Below are 15780 nucleotides of genomic sequence, written 5' to 3'. Positions count from 1 at the left end.
TAATCCCATAGGCCCAAATCCATCCACTGGCTAAGATGCGGTCCTGAATATTCTAGAAAAACTTTACAAAGTAGCTGCTAAATGGCGCCAAGTAGTTAACTGGGTATCTAAACCCGGTGAACCCGAAATGCTGAAATGCTTTCAAAATCGGCCGCGGATGCAAAAGTGAGAGAGTCGGGAAATCCCGGGTGAACATCCGGTCAGTTGAGGATCTGCTCACTGTTGCTTCACCGGAGGTCCGTTTCAGTCTGGTGTATTATTTGGTCTATCAGCTTGACATAAACATGTATCTGTAGCTAGTCTGGATTGCATTATTCTTCGCCAACACTGCACCAAATCTGAGTGGTTATTACTCGGTGCATATGGCACTGTGACGCTTAGCGATCATCATCATGCGATGATCATGCCCTCTTAAGGATCCACTGTTTTACATGTCTACTACCCTAATGTCCCCTCTTATCTTTTGCCGTGCTTCCAATCAAATGTCCTTTTCATTGAAGTGTCCTATTGGCCAGTCGAAGAGAAGTGATCTCAGTGTTCTCCTCTCGCTCAATTATGGCTTCATCTCATACTTTCGTCGGTATACATCGTCCACATGCACCAGGAAGTAGGTTCCCGGGGCAAGGCTCTCGACACTTCCCTCGGGAGTGTAGTTCCTTTGCTGATATGCCTTTTCGCGGAGTTTACACATCTACCCTAGTCAGCCCATGATCAGAAGCATCCATCATAAAACCCACTCACCTGATCATAGAATCCAGGCGACGCTGCCGTTCGAGCACTCAAGCGTTCATGCAAGTCGATCTTCTGAGCCATCTCGCTGGTATCGCCCTTGACACGGAAGCTGAACAATGTGCTCGCCAAACCGCTGCCGTAGCTGAACACTCCAATGCGTTTGTCCTGCAGTCGGTCACTGGGGACGTTGCTGATCAGGCCGATGAGGCCTGAATACGCACTGGCGGTGTACATGTTGCCGCAGTTGGTCGGGACGGTCAATGACGGCTCTACGCGCTCGAGGAATCGGTCCTTGGTGAGGCTGATGCACAGCTTCTCCAGGCCCTTGTCGGTCAGCGACGCGGTAAAGTCGAGTTCTTGGGCTTGTGCCGGCACCTCGTCAAACGATCCCGGCTCCAATTTGAAGTCGTTGAAAAGCAGCCGACCATAGCCCTTGGACACCAGCTTGCAGTTTGGCGCATGGAAGACGAAATAGTCAAAAGTATCCAGGAAACTGCCCTTGTGGCCGTTACTGATGGCGGTCCCATTTGTCTTTGCCTCGTTCCGGGCACGCTGCTTGACCTGATACCGCTGGTAGCATTGGTCCAGTGCGCCCAGGTAGCAGGTGTTGGAAAACTGCCCGTCGACCAGCGGGTACTCGGATTTGAAATCCGCCTTGTAGAAGTCATAGACGTGCTTCATGCAGGAGCCCCGGAACGGCTCCAGCACCAGAGGGGCATCCGCACCGATGAGCATTGCCACGCAGCCTGCACCACCCGTTGGACGCGCCGCTGGCTTATCGTACAGGGCAATATCTCCAGCCACAACGATGGCGTCGCGGCCATCCCAGGCTGAAGACTCGACCCAGTTTACTGCATTCAGCAAGGCGTTGGTCCCGCCATAGCAGGCGTTGTATGTATCGATGCCCTCGATATCAGTGTTGTCTCCGAACAGCTGCATCAGCACCGTCTTGCAGGACTTGGCTTTATCCAGCAGAGTCTCCGTTCCAACTTCGAGACGGCCGATTGTGTTGGGGTCGATCGAGTATTTGCGCAGGAGGGAGGATACAGCGGTCAGGGCAAGGGAGTAGAGATCTAGCCTGTGAGTTGTTGACGGTTGTTCTTCGGCATGGTTGCTCACCTTCGCGGTCATCACAGAAGCTCATGTTCTGCTGGCCAAGTCCGATGGTGTATTTCCCTGCACTGGCTCCAAGGAATGTCTCTAGCTCTGACTGGGGGACATACTGCACATCTGTTAGCCAAGCTTTAAGCTGCAACAGCAGAGACAACGCACATAGGCGAACATACTCGACTAGGGAAATAGATCTCGAGGGCTTTAATGCCTACGTTCCGAGCAGAGGAGGGCATGGCTTGGTTGAAAGACTGTTACCTTAGTCTTGACAAGTATTCGACTGATGAATTGAATTTGGACGCAGAAAATGGATTAAGGCGATGAAGGAGAGCAGCTTCAGGACAGACAGCTTGTACTTATACCAGTCATAACATCTTACAACGAGGGGGCTGAGGAGCTCAACTGCCAGGCAGCTGTGATGGGTCCTACAGTGTACATTAGAGCATCATCCTGCACCGTGTCCCTGGTCCTTTCAACCGAGATTGGACATTCCCCTGAGCTGAAATAGTGTGTCACAAGTAGATGGACAAGTTGATGTAATTAAAATCGAATGACAGTTCGAATTGGAGAGATGGGATGTGTAGTGGTTGTTTCAAGATACCGACTGTGTAGGGCACAATGATGTCCTTGGCTACTCCGTACCAATTGGCTGAACACCTCACAACTCTATTTTCCCTACAGTCAAGAGAAAGGACGCAGGATGGTAAGATAATTGAAAGCAAGACACAACTGTGAAGGGATTATTTGAGTCTAGATTTTCCCGGATATCCTTTTGTAGAATACTTATCGCGGCTAAATCTATGGTGAGAGCCGTGGATCTTTTAAGAGCTCCTCTCCTACTGAGCCACTTACCAGTCCCAGTCTCTAAATACTAAAGGCGAAAGGATGCTGTCATTCTGAAATTGGAATAGCAAAGACCGAGGTACTCAACCATCTCCGTGATATGGTACCGTTCTGAGCATATCCCTTGATCGTCTCGACCATCAAACAGATGCTTGTTCTCCAGTTGATTCAGTGTCTATTTTCCACAGCCACGGCCGGCTCATAACTGGAAAGATCAGGTTACTCACCCAACAGGCAGAATTCCATATATCCGCGCTATGTAACCAGTTCCTCTTCATGGTGATCTCTGGCGCTCTGTAGAGGACAGACTGGATCCATGTATGCTTGTACGTCCCTCCTTGCGAGCTTCACCAAAGTCACAGAGCACAGGATGACCCAAGTGTTGTTCATGGCCGGCAAAATGACCGGATCAAGGAGATCATGCGTTCTCGTTAATCACCTTTTGGGGGACGGTTTGTTTATTTCTTCTTTTGCAATGTCTGCCAGCATACCCTCATAGTCAATAGTCTTGTTCTTGTCTGTGGTATCTGACTTATTGACACTTGGAGGCATTGCTTTCCCGCAACAGTTTTTAATCTTCGGCTCCAGCTTTGCCATATTCAGATTGACCTGAGAGGAAGCTCAATGGGGCATCTATTCACGTCTGAATATCTGTTAGACATACTTACTATTATTGCTTGTCCATGCTCTTGTGTCTGAGAATGCCATATAACTTCACTGCTCCCAGCTGAGTCTCAGAGGTTCCCTTATAGTTCATGTCCGTGACCTCTTATACCGGTAACTTCCTTATAATCCTCACAAAAAGACCGAATTCACTTGCTGCAGTAACACCCACGAGATATGAGAATAGGTCTAAATAAAGCCCTTTCATCGACCTGCTTCCTTCTCTTCTCTTCCCTTCATCTGACACCGAGATATAACAGCATCCAGATGACTTCTCCCGCAGACCCGGCTGTCATGAGCTCATCTCCTCCCATTCAGCGAGAAGCTGAAATGTATTTCGCGGGCAACAAGACATAGGAGGCTGCTGTGGGAAGCCAGCACAAGAGGGGGGTGAGTTGGAGCTCTCAGTCGCACAATCTCTCATACCTCTAATTGTTTGACCAGCTGCTGAAAGGATTGGCGGATCTCCATCGATTTGTCGCAAGATCCAACTACAACAGCCACCTCGGGCTCATCTCGACTGGGAACTCGCGTTATTCAAACTGGCTTTTGGCCAATGACCTCGAATACATGCAGAGGGTCGGTGTACAAGGCCTTGGATCCACGTTCTATGGAGATCTGACGCCTGAACAGGTGCCGAAGTTGTGAGCAAGTCGTTTGCATCCGACAGCAACTCTGGTCCCGAAGAGGCATGGCACTGGGCCTACCTGGATACTTGCTGCTTTAAATTGATTTGTGCCAAAGAACATCGCCAGCTTCGCCGCATCGGATACGTGATGTGGAATCACCAGCGTCTCGAGCAGTGACGATCTCTCATGGCTCCTTTTCAGCGCCCCCTGTAAGACGATGACAGAGAGGTGGATAGACGCTGGGTGTTGATGTGGTCTTCAATTGATAAAAGACGCAGCCATTACGAACATGGCGCACGGGGTGGTGGGATGGAGAGGATTGGGGAAGAGTCAGATGGCTTGACGGCGCGATGTCAATCCCACCAGAAACACGGCGGAGGCTGTTGCTTCACTAGCTGAAGAATGCTCACTACGGGGCGTCTCAAGGAACCTCAGTCTTATATCTTAAAGCGAAATTCAATGTCACATAGTGATATCTTGAACAGAATGTTGGTACACAATAGAGATCTCGTTATCTAACGGACAATCAGCACATCTCCAGCATGTGAGTCTCAAAGTAACCCACAATTGGTACTCTGGTTCCTTTGGAATCAATGACAGCTGTGATGTCCCTTTGCAGCCTGTGTCCGTTGGTTATACTGCGACCAAGCTAGTAGACATGCGCAAATAATCGCTCGTCGAAGGTTGCGCTTGTTGAAGCCTTGCCGACTGATGCTCCACGCCAGGGTTAAGACGGAGACGGCCAAGAAGAAGGGACGAAGTTTCTGGATACCTGCTGCGGTCACTGAACCTGCAAACACAAAGTCCAAAACTGTCTGTACCGCGGTTAGTTGAGTGCACGTCAATCATGGTTATGTCTTGGAACGAACTGGTAGCCAGCAGCACGAACTGGACAGCAGTGCGGACCCCTCGGGGAGAACCGCCGACATCCACCGAAGGGCACGTGCAGTAAGAGATTGGTCTGTGGAGTTGCATTGAGAGGGTTTCTCGGAATGGCAATTGTGGCACGACATTTTGATCTTCAATATTAATACGATTGAAATGTCTACTGGTTCAGTGATCCTGCTGGAATTGATGTTGAGTTCTTATCATCTGGCTAGGGGTTCTGGGGTGGTATTTAAGTGCGTGCTGTTATTTCCGCCCTCGCGGAATTTGATATCCAGGGCGAAAGAATTGCCGAATCGGGTTAAACAACGCGATAATCTCATATCAGGTACTATACCTCCATCCCTTTCTCAGCTGCCCCTTGATACTAAGCTCTTCTTCTCTGTCCGCATTACACCTTCCTCTTATCCCCTTGATTGCCTTCTGTGCTTTGGTTACGATTTCTCTCTCCCTCTCCAGCCCGCCATGTACCAACACCCCGTCCTCCACCAGAATTTCGCCATCCACCACTGTCATATTCACATCTCGTCCAGTACAACCATGCACAACCGTGGTTACTGCTGTTACACCGTCCCCATCCTCCCAATGCCACGGCGCAGCACCAAGTCCCCCTCTTCCGTATGGATCTAGTACCACAAAGTCGGCCTTCTTCCCTACTTCCAGACTGCCAATCTCATCCTCCAGGCCCAAGGCCCGGGCACCATTGATGGTAGCCATCTCCAACGCCGTCTCGGCAGGAATCAGTCTCGCATCGTGATGGACTCCTTTGTGCAAAGTAGCTGCAAGGTGCATTTCTTGGATCATGTCATAGTGATTCGAGCATGGAGCACCGTCGGTGCCGAGAGAAACGTTGATGTTGTATGGTTCGGAGAGCATGGCAGGAACAGGAGCGATTCCAGACGCGAGCTTCAGGTTCGAGGAGGGATTATGAGCCACAGAGGTTCTGGTCGAGGCCAGGAGAAGTAGATCGATATCGCAGTCGAGGTTGACCATATGAGCCAGGACGAGGTTATGCGACCGCTTCTCAGGATCTCTGGCTGACGCCTTTTGCGAGAGTGGTTGTCCGCACAGGTGTGTGTCGCGTATGAACTACATCGGACTGCAGTGGTAGGTTCCGCGGTAAATTTCAAGGTCTCGAGGCGCCTCTGCGCAATGCATTGTGAGCGAGATGCCATTTGTCACACAAGCATCGCCCAGCTCTTGGAACAATGACATGGGAGCACCGCGTGGAGTCCCTGCGGCGGCCCAGACATGCAGACGTTGATCATGTTGCCCGTGGAACTCTCGATGTCGGTCGATCAGGGCGGGAATAGACATGGAGATCAGATCTCGATCTCGAGGGTCGCTGATGGACAATTGCCGGTTTGTTTCGGGGAATTTGACCAATTTGCCCTGCTTAATTAGCCTATTTCCGTCGGAGTATCTCTGAAGCCCCTACCAAACAAGCCCGTATGCCCATTTCTCCCACCGCGTTGCACACATTTTCAAATCCCGCTTGATACGTCAACATCGGATCGAGGAAGCATGTGGTGCCTGTTTTCAGCATCTCCGCCATAGTCAACCGGGCAGCATGGTAACCATCGAGCTCCTCATAGACGGATTCAAGGGGCCAGATGGCATCGCAAAGCCATTCGTGCAGCGGCAGATCTTCGGCCAGGCCTCGAAGGAGCGACTGTACGAGATGCGCATGTGTATTGATCAATCCGGGAATGATGATCTTTCCTGTGCAGTCGATCGATCGATCGATTGTGAAATCTGCAGGAACTGGACATTTCCCTATAGCTTCGATGCGTGAGCGATTGACAAGAATGTATCCATTGCGGATGATCTCCCGGTCAGGGTTGACGGTAATGATGGTGGCGCTGTGGAAGAGCTTCATGGGGAGAGTGATCACGATAACTCGAATTCGACAGTTGTTCACCTTCTAAAATCAACGGGTACCAAATGCAGATATAATGCTTCTAATTTCCCCAAATCGTCTTGGCGATAAGCGACCTCGGCCGAGGGAGCAGCCATTCAGAGGGCATGGATTATCGCGTCGTCGTTTATCAATCGCATATCTACCGTCACCATTATTCTCTACCTGGGGACTTTATCTGGGATCCTTGGTATACGGTTTACCGATCTATAGAAGGAGGATTGATCCCATCATGACCGGGGTTCATCTCTATATAGCAATTCAGAGCCGACGACATGATGGCTTTCATCAAGAATCCCCCGACGGAAAAAGACCACTCAGACTCCTCCGACGTAGAGATCTCTCCCATTGCAAGCCCCTCGAAATGGCAACAAGTTCGCCATTATCTTACCAGTCGAGATGGATGGGTCGGCAACTATGACTACCTGTATCTCGTTACCCCCAACATCTGGCCGCTCAACAAGAAATACCGAGGCGTGGAGCCGCCCTTCTATGGGCTGAATGATAATGTGCCCATCCTCTTGACAATCCTCCTCGGCGTCCAGCACGCCTTGACCATGGTGGGATCGGTGGTATCCCCTCCTCTCGCCATTGCTGGGGGTGCCTTTTACCTCAACTCTGCTCAGACACAGTATCTTGTCTCAGCCGCCTTCATCACGACCGGCATCGCCACGGCACTGCAAGTCACGCGAATCCACATCACCAAGACACCATTGTATATTGGCACCGGTCTACTCTCGGTCGTTGGACCAACGTTTGACATCCTCGCGGTCGCATTCAACTATACCGACATGCGATACGCGAAAGGAACGTGCCCAACTGACAGTAGCGGGGCCCGTCTTCCGTGTCCCGAGGCCTGGGGTGCAATGCTGGGCACGATGCTGTGTACCGTCTGGATCCAGATTCTGATGTCGCTGGTGCCGCCGAAGATCCTGAACAGGATCTTCCCTAAAATTGTCACCGGGAGCTTGCTTGTGCTCGTTGGCGCGTATCTCATCTCGAATGGGATGCAGAACTGGGGTGGAGGGTCGAACTGTAATGGTGGCTCCGGGATGTATGCTCTTTGTCCGGATATCTACGCTCCCAAGCCCCTCCCATGGTATGTCGCGCCTAATCACTTATAGTGAAGATGAGCATGCTGATCCGGTGCAGGGGCGATCCTAAGCTCATCGGTCAGGGCTTCAGCGTGTTTGTGACCATTGTCATGGCAGAATTCTTCGGATCGCCCTTGATGAGATCCGCTTCCATTATACTGGGCCTGGCTGTCGGATGTACCATTTCTGGTGCAACAGGCTACTGGTCGAGAGAAAGTATTGATGCTGCACCCATTGGAACCTTTCTCTGGGTGCACACATTCAAACTGTCTGTGGACAGTGCACTCGTGCTGCCCTTGCTAATCATGTTCATCTGCGAAGCTGTCAGCTGCATGCCGGATATCCTGGCGACGGCGGAGATCTCGCGTGTGGACATTGAAGGAACTGAATTCAACAGTCGGATTCAAGGAGGAATCCTGTGTGATGGTCTGGGAAGTTTAGTCAGCGCCCTTGGAACGGGGCTACCGATGGTGAGCCAAGCAGGGAACAACGGTGTCATATCCTTGACGGGGTGTGCGGTAGGTTTTTCGTATTCTTTCTCAAACGTACAAAGGCTGACAGCGGTCCAGAGTCGACGAGCTGGATGGTGTGCTTCTGCTGTGCTCATTGTTATGGGCATTCTAGGCAAATTCGGCGCCGTCTTTGGCTCCATTCCTTCTTCCGTCCTCGGGGGTATGCAGGTCTTCCCTGTACAGTACAATCGCTGTCGCTGGCGTACGCGTTCTGGGCATGGTTGAGTTCACACACGGAACCGGTTCATACTCACGGTGGCACTGGGGATTGGATTTATGGACATTGTGTCGCCCAAGTGGTTCAGCTCCGTGTTGACCTACAGTGGGAGCAATGTTCATCTCCAGGGATTTGAGGAGGGCATTAACCTGATTGTGGAGACACCGTTTATCATTGCGGCTGTAGTGGGTGTCATTCTCAATGCGATCCTGAAGGAGGAGACTCGCCTCGGGGATACATCTTTCTTCGGTCACACTGATGTTCGTGCAGTCTATACAGCGTGGTCACTATAGCGAACGCATTTGTTTAGGGATTATATAGTTCAACAAGATTAATTTGTTACAAATACACTATAGTACAGATAGACGTCATAATCTGGGTATCTCATCATGGCTCATAGGTAAAGTTCTTCAATAATAAGCACGACGATGATGGCTTCCACGTCCATCAGTGCCATGCATCCGACGAGTGCCAGCGGCCTAGAACCAGTCAGCCTATCCTTGTGACAGGATAAACAGCAATAATAATACCTTTACTGCCGGTCTATGTGTCAAAGTCCCTTTCAACTTCAGCATGGCTCCCGACACCTTGTCTCCCAGTGTGACCTTTCGACGGTGATGATGCGCCGGAGCAGTGGCGTTAGTACGACCGTAGGCGCCGTCATGGCGGGTCGTGGTAGTCTTTGTTTTGACTGTCCGAGTGCGAGCATTAGGGCCACGAAGACGAGTCAATAGACTGGGTTTGGTGGTACGAGTGGTGGTTGTGGTGGGACGTTGACGGCGGAACATTTTGATAGTGGTTGTTGTACTTCTGGTAGATCTTCAATGAAATGGCTTGAGTAGGTAGGTATTTGGATAAGATGGCACAGCTTGAAATGGATGATAGTGAATAGCAATTTTTATCTCAAGATTGTCGTAGTTTATATAACATAGTCCATATACCAACTTCTATCTTTGTCCTCTCTATCCTTTGATCAGGGTGGGTGACACACAACGTATGCCAAGGGATCTACATCTTCCAGCAGGAAAGTGACAGCTTTTGAGAGGAGAGGGTTAACGCCCGCACGTCATTTGGGAAGATCACTACGTCGATTCCACAGCTATATTGCCCTACAAGGACTTCAATGATATTACTATAATTATAGACATGTAGGGATGAATAGCCCAGGGCTTGTCCTTTTGTTAATGGTCCATCGATTAGGATAGAGCTGGAATGATGTCATGGCTGGCTGGTGGCTACAGACTACCTTTCTGTGCATCGATATTCATAAAATCTGCTATCAAGTAACATGATTTGGAAGTGTGTACCTTTGGTAATTGAAAGAGGATATCCATTGTGATTACCAGTAGATATGGTAGACAGGGTGGCAAAACTGTACGAACTTTAGGCAGAAATATATACTACTGCCATATACCACCTAAACACTGGAGAATAATGGGTTAAGGCATGCCCTGTAAAATATGCATGACCAATTATAGAAGTTTAGTAGATAAAGAAATAAAGAGAAAAGAACAGCATAAATTATCATAATGCTCTTCAAAACGCAAATAAGAGCTTGTTTGCTGTTTAGATCTAGCTTTTATAGCTTTAACTCATATAGTTGGGTTCTTTCAGTAAGAACACAGTAGAACAGAAGATCACGCAGCTACCTCCATTGTCTTCAGCTTCTCCTGCAACGCAGCAAAGTTCCTCTTCATCGCATTTGCAGTGAATTCCTCTCCCGTCACCATTGGGTACTTCTTCAACGGTCCCTGGATCAGCGAGTCCTTGCAGGGCTGGTTGAAATATGCAATGCTGTACCGATCTCCAAAGTAATCGCCCTTCTCTGAGGGCGCCTTCACTCGGTGAAACGTCGATTTGAACCTGTCGTCAGACCAGGACATCAGCAGATCGCCGATGTTGCAAACAATGTCCCCGGTGCGGGCGTCGACTTTGGTCCATTCATCACCGATTCCAAACTCGGTGACCACTTCTCGACCCGGACAGATTTCCAGCCCGCTCTGTCCTTCTTTTTGAAACAAAAGAGTCAGGAAATCCCAGTCCGCATGCGCTCCGGCTCGGTGATATGTCTTGCCGTTTGGCTCCTCGGGCAGAGCAAAGTAATGCAGTAGACGCATGGTGGTCTGCTCCACTGGCCGGGAGATATCATGACACTTGATGAAGAAGCCCTCCTCGAATCCCAGTCCTCGGGCAAAACAGCGCATCAACTGCTCCGATACCTGTTGCACGCCGTGCATGAACGCCAGGGACTTGGTCTTAAACCCCGGGAGATGCTCGTCGCTGACCCACAGGCTGGTCATGTTCTCGCCGAATTGCAGCTGATACGACTCCTTGGTATCTGGCTGGCCTGTCGAAGGACGGATCTGCGAGTTTTTCTCCCATCCGACGTTGTTTGCGTTCCAGGGGACAGTAGCTTTGACCTCGTCGGGCAGGGCGAAGAAGCTTTCTGCAGTGCTGAACATCTCCTCAATCTCCTGGGTGGAAATGCCATGATCGGTCAATGTAAAGAAGCCTACATTCTCAGCGGCGTCCACCAGCTCCGAGGTGATTTGGTCGATGCGCGATTCGAAGTCGCGGAGGGAGATTCGGGGGATGGGACGATCAACGTAGCGGGTCTGCATCTTGATGATATTTAGGTTGGATTGCTTGATCTACTGGACGAAAAAGAACTGTTATTTGATACTTTATACATTCTCACCCTATGAACCATCTTCTACCAGACGAACCATGGCCATCCTACATTCCAACCCTTGGCCCGCCGACCCCGCCTCGGCCGAGCCTTATCGTCTTTGGTGATTTGTTATTTGTGCATATAAAGCGGAGCAGATAGAGGATAAGGTGATATGAGGGATATAAGTGGCATTATTTCATCGACTCAATGTAGATATCCTCGGCCGAGGCGGCCGATAACTCCTCCGGTCTCTCTATCACTTCCTTTATATTCTCTCTCATGAAGTACGTACACATTTCAACATGAGCACCATCCACCGAAAACGTCTGGCTTGCGTGGAATGCACTCGTCGCAAGATCAAATGCGACAAGGTATTGCCATGTAGGAATTGTACACGACGGTATGCAAACAATCATGGGTTGCATTTGATGCTGACAGCAAGAAAGGAATACACATTGTGCTCGGCCGCGCGATTCCACGACACTCAACCACCGGGGCCCTCTACTACGCGATGGCGATATCCACTCCCCCGATATCGTTGACCTTGATGTTGTTTCAAGACTCCAGGCCCGGGTACGTGAGCTAGAAGCGACATTGCAACAAATCGCTTCCAGTAAGCAGCCTGTCACATCACCAGTCCTGCAAAATGAAAGAACAGACAATGGAGTTGTTGTCACACCATCCGTTGCGTCCACAGAAGAATGCATCGAAAACGATATATCCGGACCTGAGCGACTAGAGATCGAAGACGCAGCAACAATTCTAGAGTTTCTTGCCTGGGGTCGTCGTAAGAACCCTGATTACCGGGATGTCGTTGCCCGCAAAGACGCCCTTGAGCATCAATCTCCCGGCGATGTAGCAGCTGAAGATGTTTGGGACGATCGAAGCCCAGGGGGAACGTCTCCCTGTGCATATCTCCAGATACTGCTGCCGAGGAGACAGCAGGCAACCCGTCTGGTGCTCTGGTACCACGGGTCCTTTCATTCCATAAGTTTCCGCAACCATCTTGATGATTTTTACACTACGGTCAACGGCCAGATAAACCACCCCTCGGTTGATCTGCAATGGATCGCCCTGCTATTCGCCATCTTGACCGGTGCTCTAGCCTGCGCACCGCGAGCCACCGCGCAGGCGTGGGGATTCCCAGAATGGGAACAAGAAAGATTGTCCAAGCGATGGTTCAAAGCCGTCACCACCTGTCTGCATCAGGCAGACTTCACTGCGTGTCATTCCATCTACTCCGTCGAGGCTATCGCCACACTGACCCTTGCGGCTCACTTGCTCGGCTTCTCCAACACCCAGTCTGTTCTGTTGGCATCAGCAACGAGAATAGCGCAGAGTCTGGGCCTGCACAGGCTGGGGTCCGAAACAGATGAATCATCGCCGGGTCTGGTGGACCGGGAGATAGGACGTCGTGTGTGGTGTCAGCTCTGCATTCAAGACTGGTTCTCCATCCCGTTCTCCGAGAGCTATCTGATCAATGGGTCCTGCATCGACACGGCCAAACCGCGGAACTGCCGCGACGATGACATGCGCACCCTGTCAGACGATGAACCCTCCAACACCAGCTACTCGCGGTTCTTCTTTGAAATCGCTGCGCTTATGCCGCGGCTGCAGGATGAAATGACCACGGCTAACACCCTCTACACCCGCTACCAGCGGGTCCTGGAGTACGACCGTCAGCTGCGTATCTTGGCCACTCGACGACTCCCCTACTACCTTCAGAACGTGCCACTGGAGCCGTCATGGCCGCAGTTTGTCCCATGGGCCCGGCACAGTCTCGCCATCAGCTCCTCCCACAAGATTATCATGATCCATCGTAAATTCTTGGAGCTCAGTTTCACGAATCCCGTCTTCGCGCGGACGCGACGGACCTGCGTTGCGGCAGCCAGAACGATCATCAAGGAGCAGAAGGACGCGATTCATGACGGGGGACCTGTTCTGTGGATTCACCAAGCGTTCAGTGTGACGGCTAGTGTAGGTTCTCTCCTTGCAGCTCATGACATCACTGATGCAGTTCAGATCATCCTCTGCCTTGACCTCTTCCGCCGCACCATCACCGACCCGGAGACCAACCAGCATCGACAGCTCGTCCAGGACGGTCTCAAGATACTTTCGCGCTGCGATTCCAACATGATCGCCAGACGGGGCGTGCATCTCCTCGAGGCTCTGCTGGCTCGGAAGCGTGCACGATCGCAGGATGCCTTGCCGGGAATAAGAACAACAGAAAGCGCGTCCGAGCCGAGCCGGATTGTGGGTTTGGATCTGGTCGGTATCATCCGCAGCTTCTGCGAGCAGGATCGGCTTCAGATGACTGATCGACAGTCCGAGCCGACTCGAGACTGGCCGCCGATGGATTTCCGTGGAGCGAATAGAGATAATGGACAATCTCCCTCGCTAGAGCCTCTGTCAGTGTCACTTGGCTTGGAATGTGCGGAGGGACTAGAAGATATCTTCTCCTTGGCTGCTAGTTATGTTACTTAAGTTAGTATTTGGTTGGCAATGATCGTTGACAACAATTGTGTCATATCGATCCCTAACTGAGACCCTGCAATGACACAACAGTACAGCCCCTGGTGTCTCAACTGAACAGCCTCATGCCACTGAAGGGACTACTTGTGATTATTGTGACCGTCAGAAGCGACTCGACTGATTTCATGCAATTACAAATCATTTCCCGAATCTCCACTATTCGGTCAGGGGCAGTGAGCGCTTAGTGTCATTTCATCGCTGCGCCGCATCCGACTTCCAATAAGATAAACCATCCATGTTGGTTCTCCACTCCATCCTTGACTCTCTGATCGACTATGGACACAATGTAACAACAGCATTGATTATGCCTGTCGAGCAAGGCTGAAAAATCCCAACATGTTCTGACACCGTTAGATGCTGAGCCGCAAATGACTTCAAACGTAGATTTCAGCCCGCTATTAAACATGTAGTACCCTATGCAGTGCACTAGGCTTATACATGGAGAATATACATCATGAGAAAGGGATTGTTGTCTTTGCTCTCTTTTGTCATCGACACAAGTAATGCCATTACTCTTCGCAAAGGGGAGAGCCCGGCTGTTGTTGGGCTTCGATTCGACCGCCAACAGAACGATGACATTCTCAAAATACATCGCTCTCCATCGAGAAGGCGCAACTCGATACTATCCGAAGGGCTATTAAATGAGGTATGTCGCTTTGACTTCCCTTTGATACCCGAGACTAATGACACAGCATGCTATGACTCTATACACAGCCAATGTCACTGCTGGCAGCTCAGAGCAAGAGATCGCCGTGGTACTAGACACTGGAAGCAGCGACACCTGGTTCAATATTCAATCATCGAACTTTTGCCAGAACATGGTGAACGACTGCGAACGATATGGGACCTACGACAATAGCTCATCAAGAACCTACACATTCGTCAACCACGAGTTCAACATCACATATAATGACGGCACCAAGGCGACGGGAGACTATATCAAGGATACAATTCAGTTCGGGGGAGTTATGTTAAAACAATTCCAGTTCGGCATAGCAGAAGAGAGTACCTCAAATCGTGCGCTTCTCCATGCATTCCAAATCAACATGCACTAACTATCAATCAGGAGGAACATTGGGTCTTGCATTTCCTGCGCTTGAAGTCAGTCGCACTGGGTATCCCAACTTCCCTCAAGCTCTGGTGCAAGCTGGTCACATCAAGTCGGCCGCGTACAGTCTCTGGATGGAGGACGTAACCTCCCACAGCGGGACGATTCTCTTTGGAGGCGTGAACAAGGCGAAGTATCTGGGACAGCTTCAGACAATTCCCCTCGAGCCCGCTGGCGGCATGTATACGTCCTTGCGTGTCATATTGACCGGGCTTGCTCTGCAGCAGCCCGCTTCAAATAGAACCAAATATCCAGATACCGAATTCCCCCTTCTTGTCACCATCGACTCAGGCGCAAGCGTGACTTATCTGCCCAAATCGCTCACCACCAAGATCTACCCCGATCTTGGGGTCACACACAACGCTGTGTATGGCGTCCCGGTTCTCCCGTGCTCCATGAAAGACAAGGACATTACTCTGACGTTCGAATTCTCCGGTATCCGCATCGATGTCAGTATTCACGAGCTCGTTTTGAACGGAATAGATATGGACGGAAACACTGTGTTGTGCGTGTTCGGTATCTATACAAGCACCAGTGGAAACCCCGTACTGGGTGATACATTCCTCCGCAGCACGTATGTCGTGTTTGATCTGGCCAATCGCGAGATCTCCATGACCAACACCAATTTCAATCCCGGGGCGGATGCGATCCTCGAGATTGGGGCAGGCAAGGATGCAGTGCCTGGTGCCACTCCGGTGCCGTCGCCAGCTACCACGGCCGTGAATATGCCGACTGCGGTGCCTTTGGCGACGGGAAGAGAGGGAAAACACAACAGCATAGCGAGTAGTGTGGAGATGGATGTGAGGTTGCTTTTTGCTGGCTTGATTGTTTGTCGTTTGATGTTACAAGTAATAGCCATGTAGACT

The 15780-nt window shown here is 50.7% G+C and overlaps 7 protein-coding genes across 7 annotated transcripts; 3 read left to right on the top strand and 4 right to left on the bottom strand.

The window, feature by feature from the left end:
• Positions 1–553: 553 nt before the first annotated feature.
• erg13A (putative hydroxymethylglutaryl-CoA synthase) lies at positions 554–2016 on the bottom strand (the record flags this gene model as incomplete). Its single annotated transcript, XM_026758755.1, has 4 exons — positions 554–691; positions 742–1805; positions 1852–1954; positions 2005–2016. 4 exons carry the CDS (start codon positions 2014–2016, stop codon positions 554–556), a joined length of 1317 nt encoding a protein of 438 aa, XP_026616597.1.
• A 3170-nt stretch (positions 2017–5186) lies between these two features.
• Positions 5187–6741, bottom strand: CDV56_104758 (amidohydrolase; the record flags this gene model as incomplete). The annotated part of the gene is made up of 3 exons (XM_026758377.1): positions 5187–5899; positions 5963–6296; positions 6343–6741. 3 exons carry the CDS (start codon positions 6739–6741, stop codon positions 5187–5189), a joined length of 1446 nt encoding a protein of 481 aa, XP_026616596.1.
• Positions 6742–7055: 314 nt separating this feature from the next.
• On the top strand, positions 7056–8896 carry CDV56_104586 (uncharacterized protein; the record flags this gene model as incomplete). Its single annotated transcript, XM_026758205.1, has 4 exons — positions 7056–7879; positions 7933–8392; positions 8444–8546; positions 8613–8896. 4 exons carry the CDS (start codon positions 7056–7058, stop codon positions 8894–8896), a joined length of 1671 nt encoding a protein of 556 aa, XP_026616595.1.
• Positions 8897–9013: 117 nt separating this feature from the next.
• On the bottom strand, positions 9014–9391 carry CDV56_104536 (uncharacterized protein; the record flags this gene model as incomplete). Its single annotated transcript, XM_026758155.1, has 2 exons — positions 9014–9082; positions 9134–9391. 2 exons carry the CDS (start codon positions 9389–9391, stop codon positions 9014–9016), a joined length of 327 nt encoding a protein of 108 aa, XP_026616594.1.
• Positions 9392–10240: 849 nt separating this feature from the next.
• CDV56_104366 (uncharacterized protein) lies at positions 10241–11224 on the bottom strand (the record flags this gene model as incomplete). The annotated part of the gene is made up of 1 exon (XM_026757985.1): positions 10241–11224. The coding sequence occupies one exon, from the start codon at positions 11222–11224 to the stop codon at positions 10241–10243; it is 984 nt and encodes a 327-aa protein (XP_026616593.1).
• A 390-nt stretch (positions 11225–11614) lies between these two features.
• On the top strand, positions 11615–13758 carry CDV56_104113 (fungal specific transcription factor domain-containing protein; the record flags this gene model as incomplete). The annotated part of the gene is made up of 2 exons (XM_026757732.1): positions 11615–11655; positions 11721–13758. 2 exons carry the CDS (start codon positions 11615–11617, stop codon positions 13756–13758), a joined length of 2079 nt encoding a protein of 692 aa, XP_026616592.1.
• A 502-nt stretch (positions 13759–14260) lies between these two features.
• On the top strand, positions 14261–15777 carry CDV56_103914 (pepsin-like aspartic protease; the record flags this gene model as incomplete). The annotated part of the gene is made up of 3 exons (XM_026757533.1): positions 14261–14452; positions 14499–14823; positions 14873–15777. The coding sequence occupies 3 exons, from the start codon at positions 14261–14263 to the stop codon at positions 15775–15777; spliced, it is 1422 nt and encodes a 473-aa protein (XP_026616591.1).
• Between the last annotated feature and the right edge of the window lie 3 nt (positions 15778–15780).

Source organism: Aspergillus thermomutatus (assembly GCF_002237265.1).
Source record: "Aspergillus thermomutatus strain HMR AF 39 chromosome Unknown NODE_38, whole genome shotgun sequence".
NCBI lineage: Eukaryota > Fungi > Ascomycota > Eurotiomycetes > Eurotiales > Aspergillaceae > Aspergillus > Aspergillus thermomutatus.
This window is presented reverse-complemented; position numbering and strand designations above follow the sequence as displayed.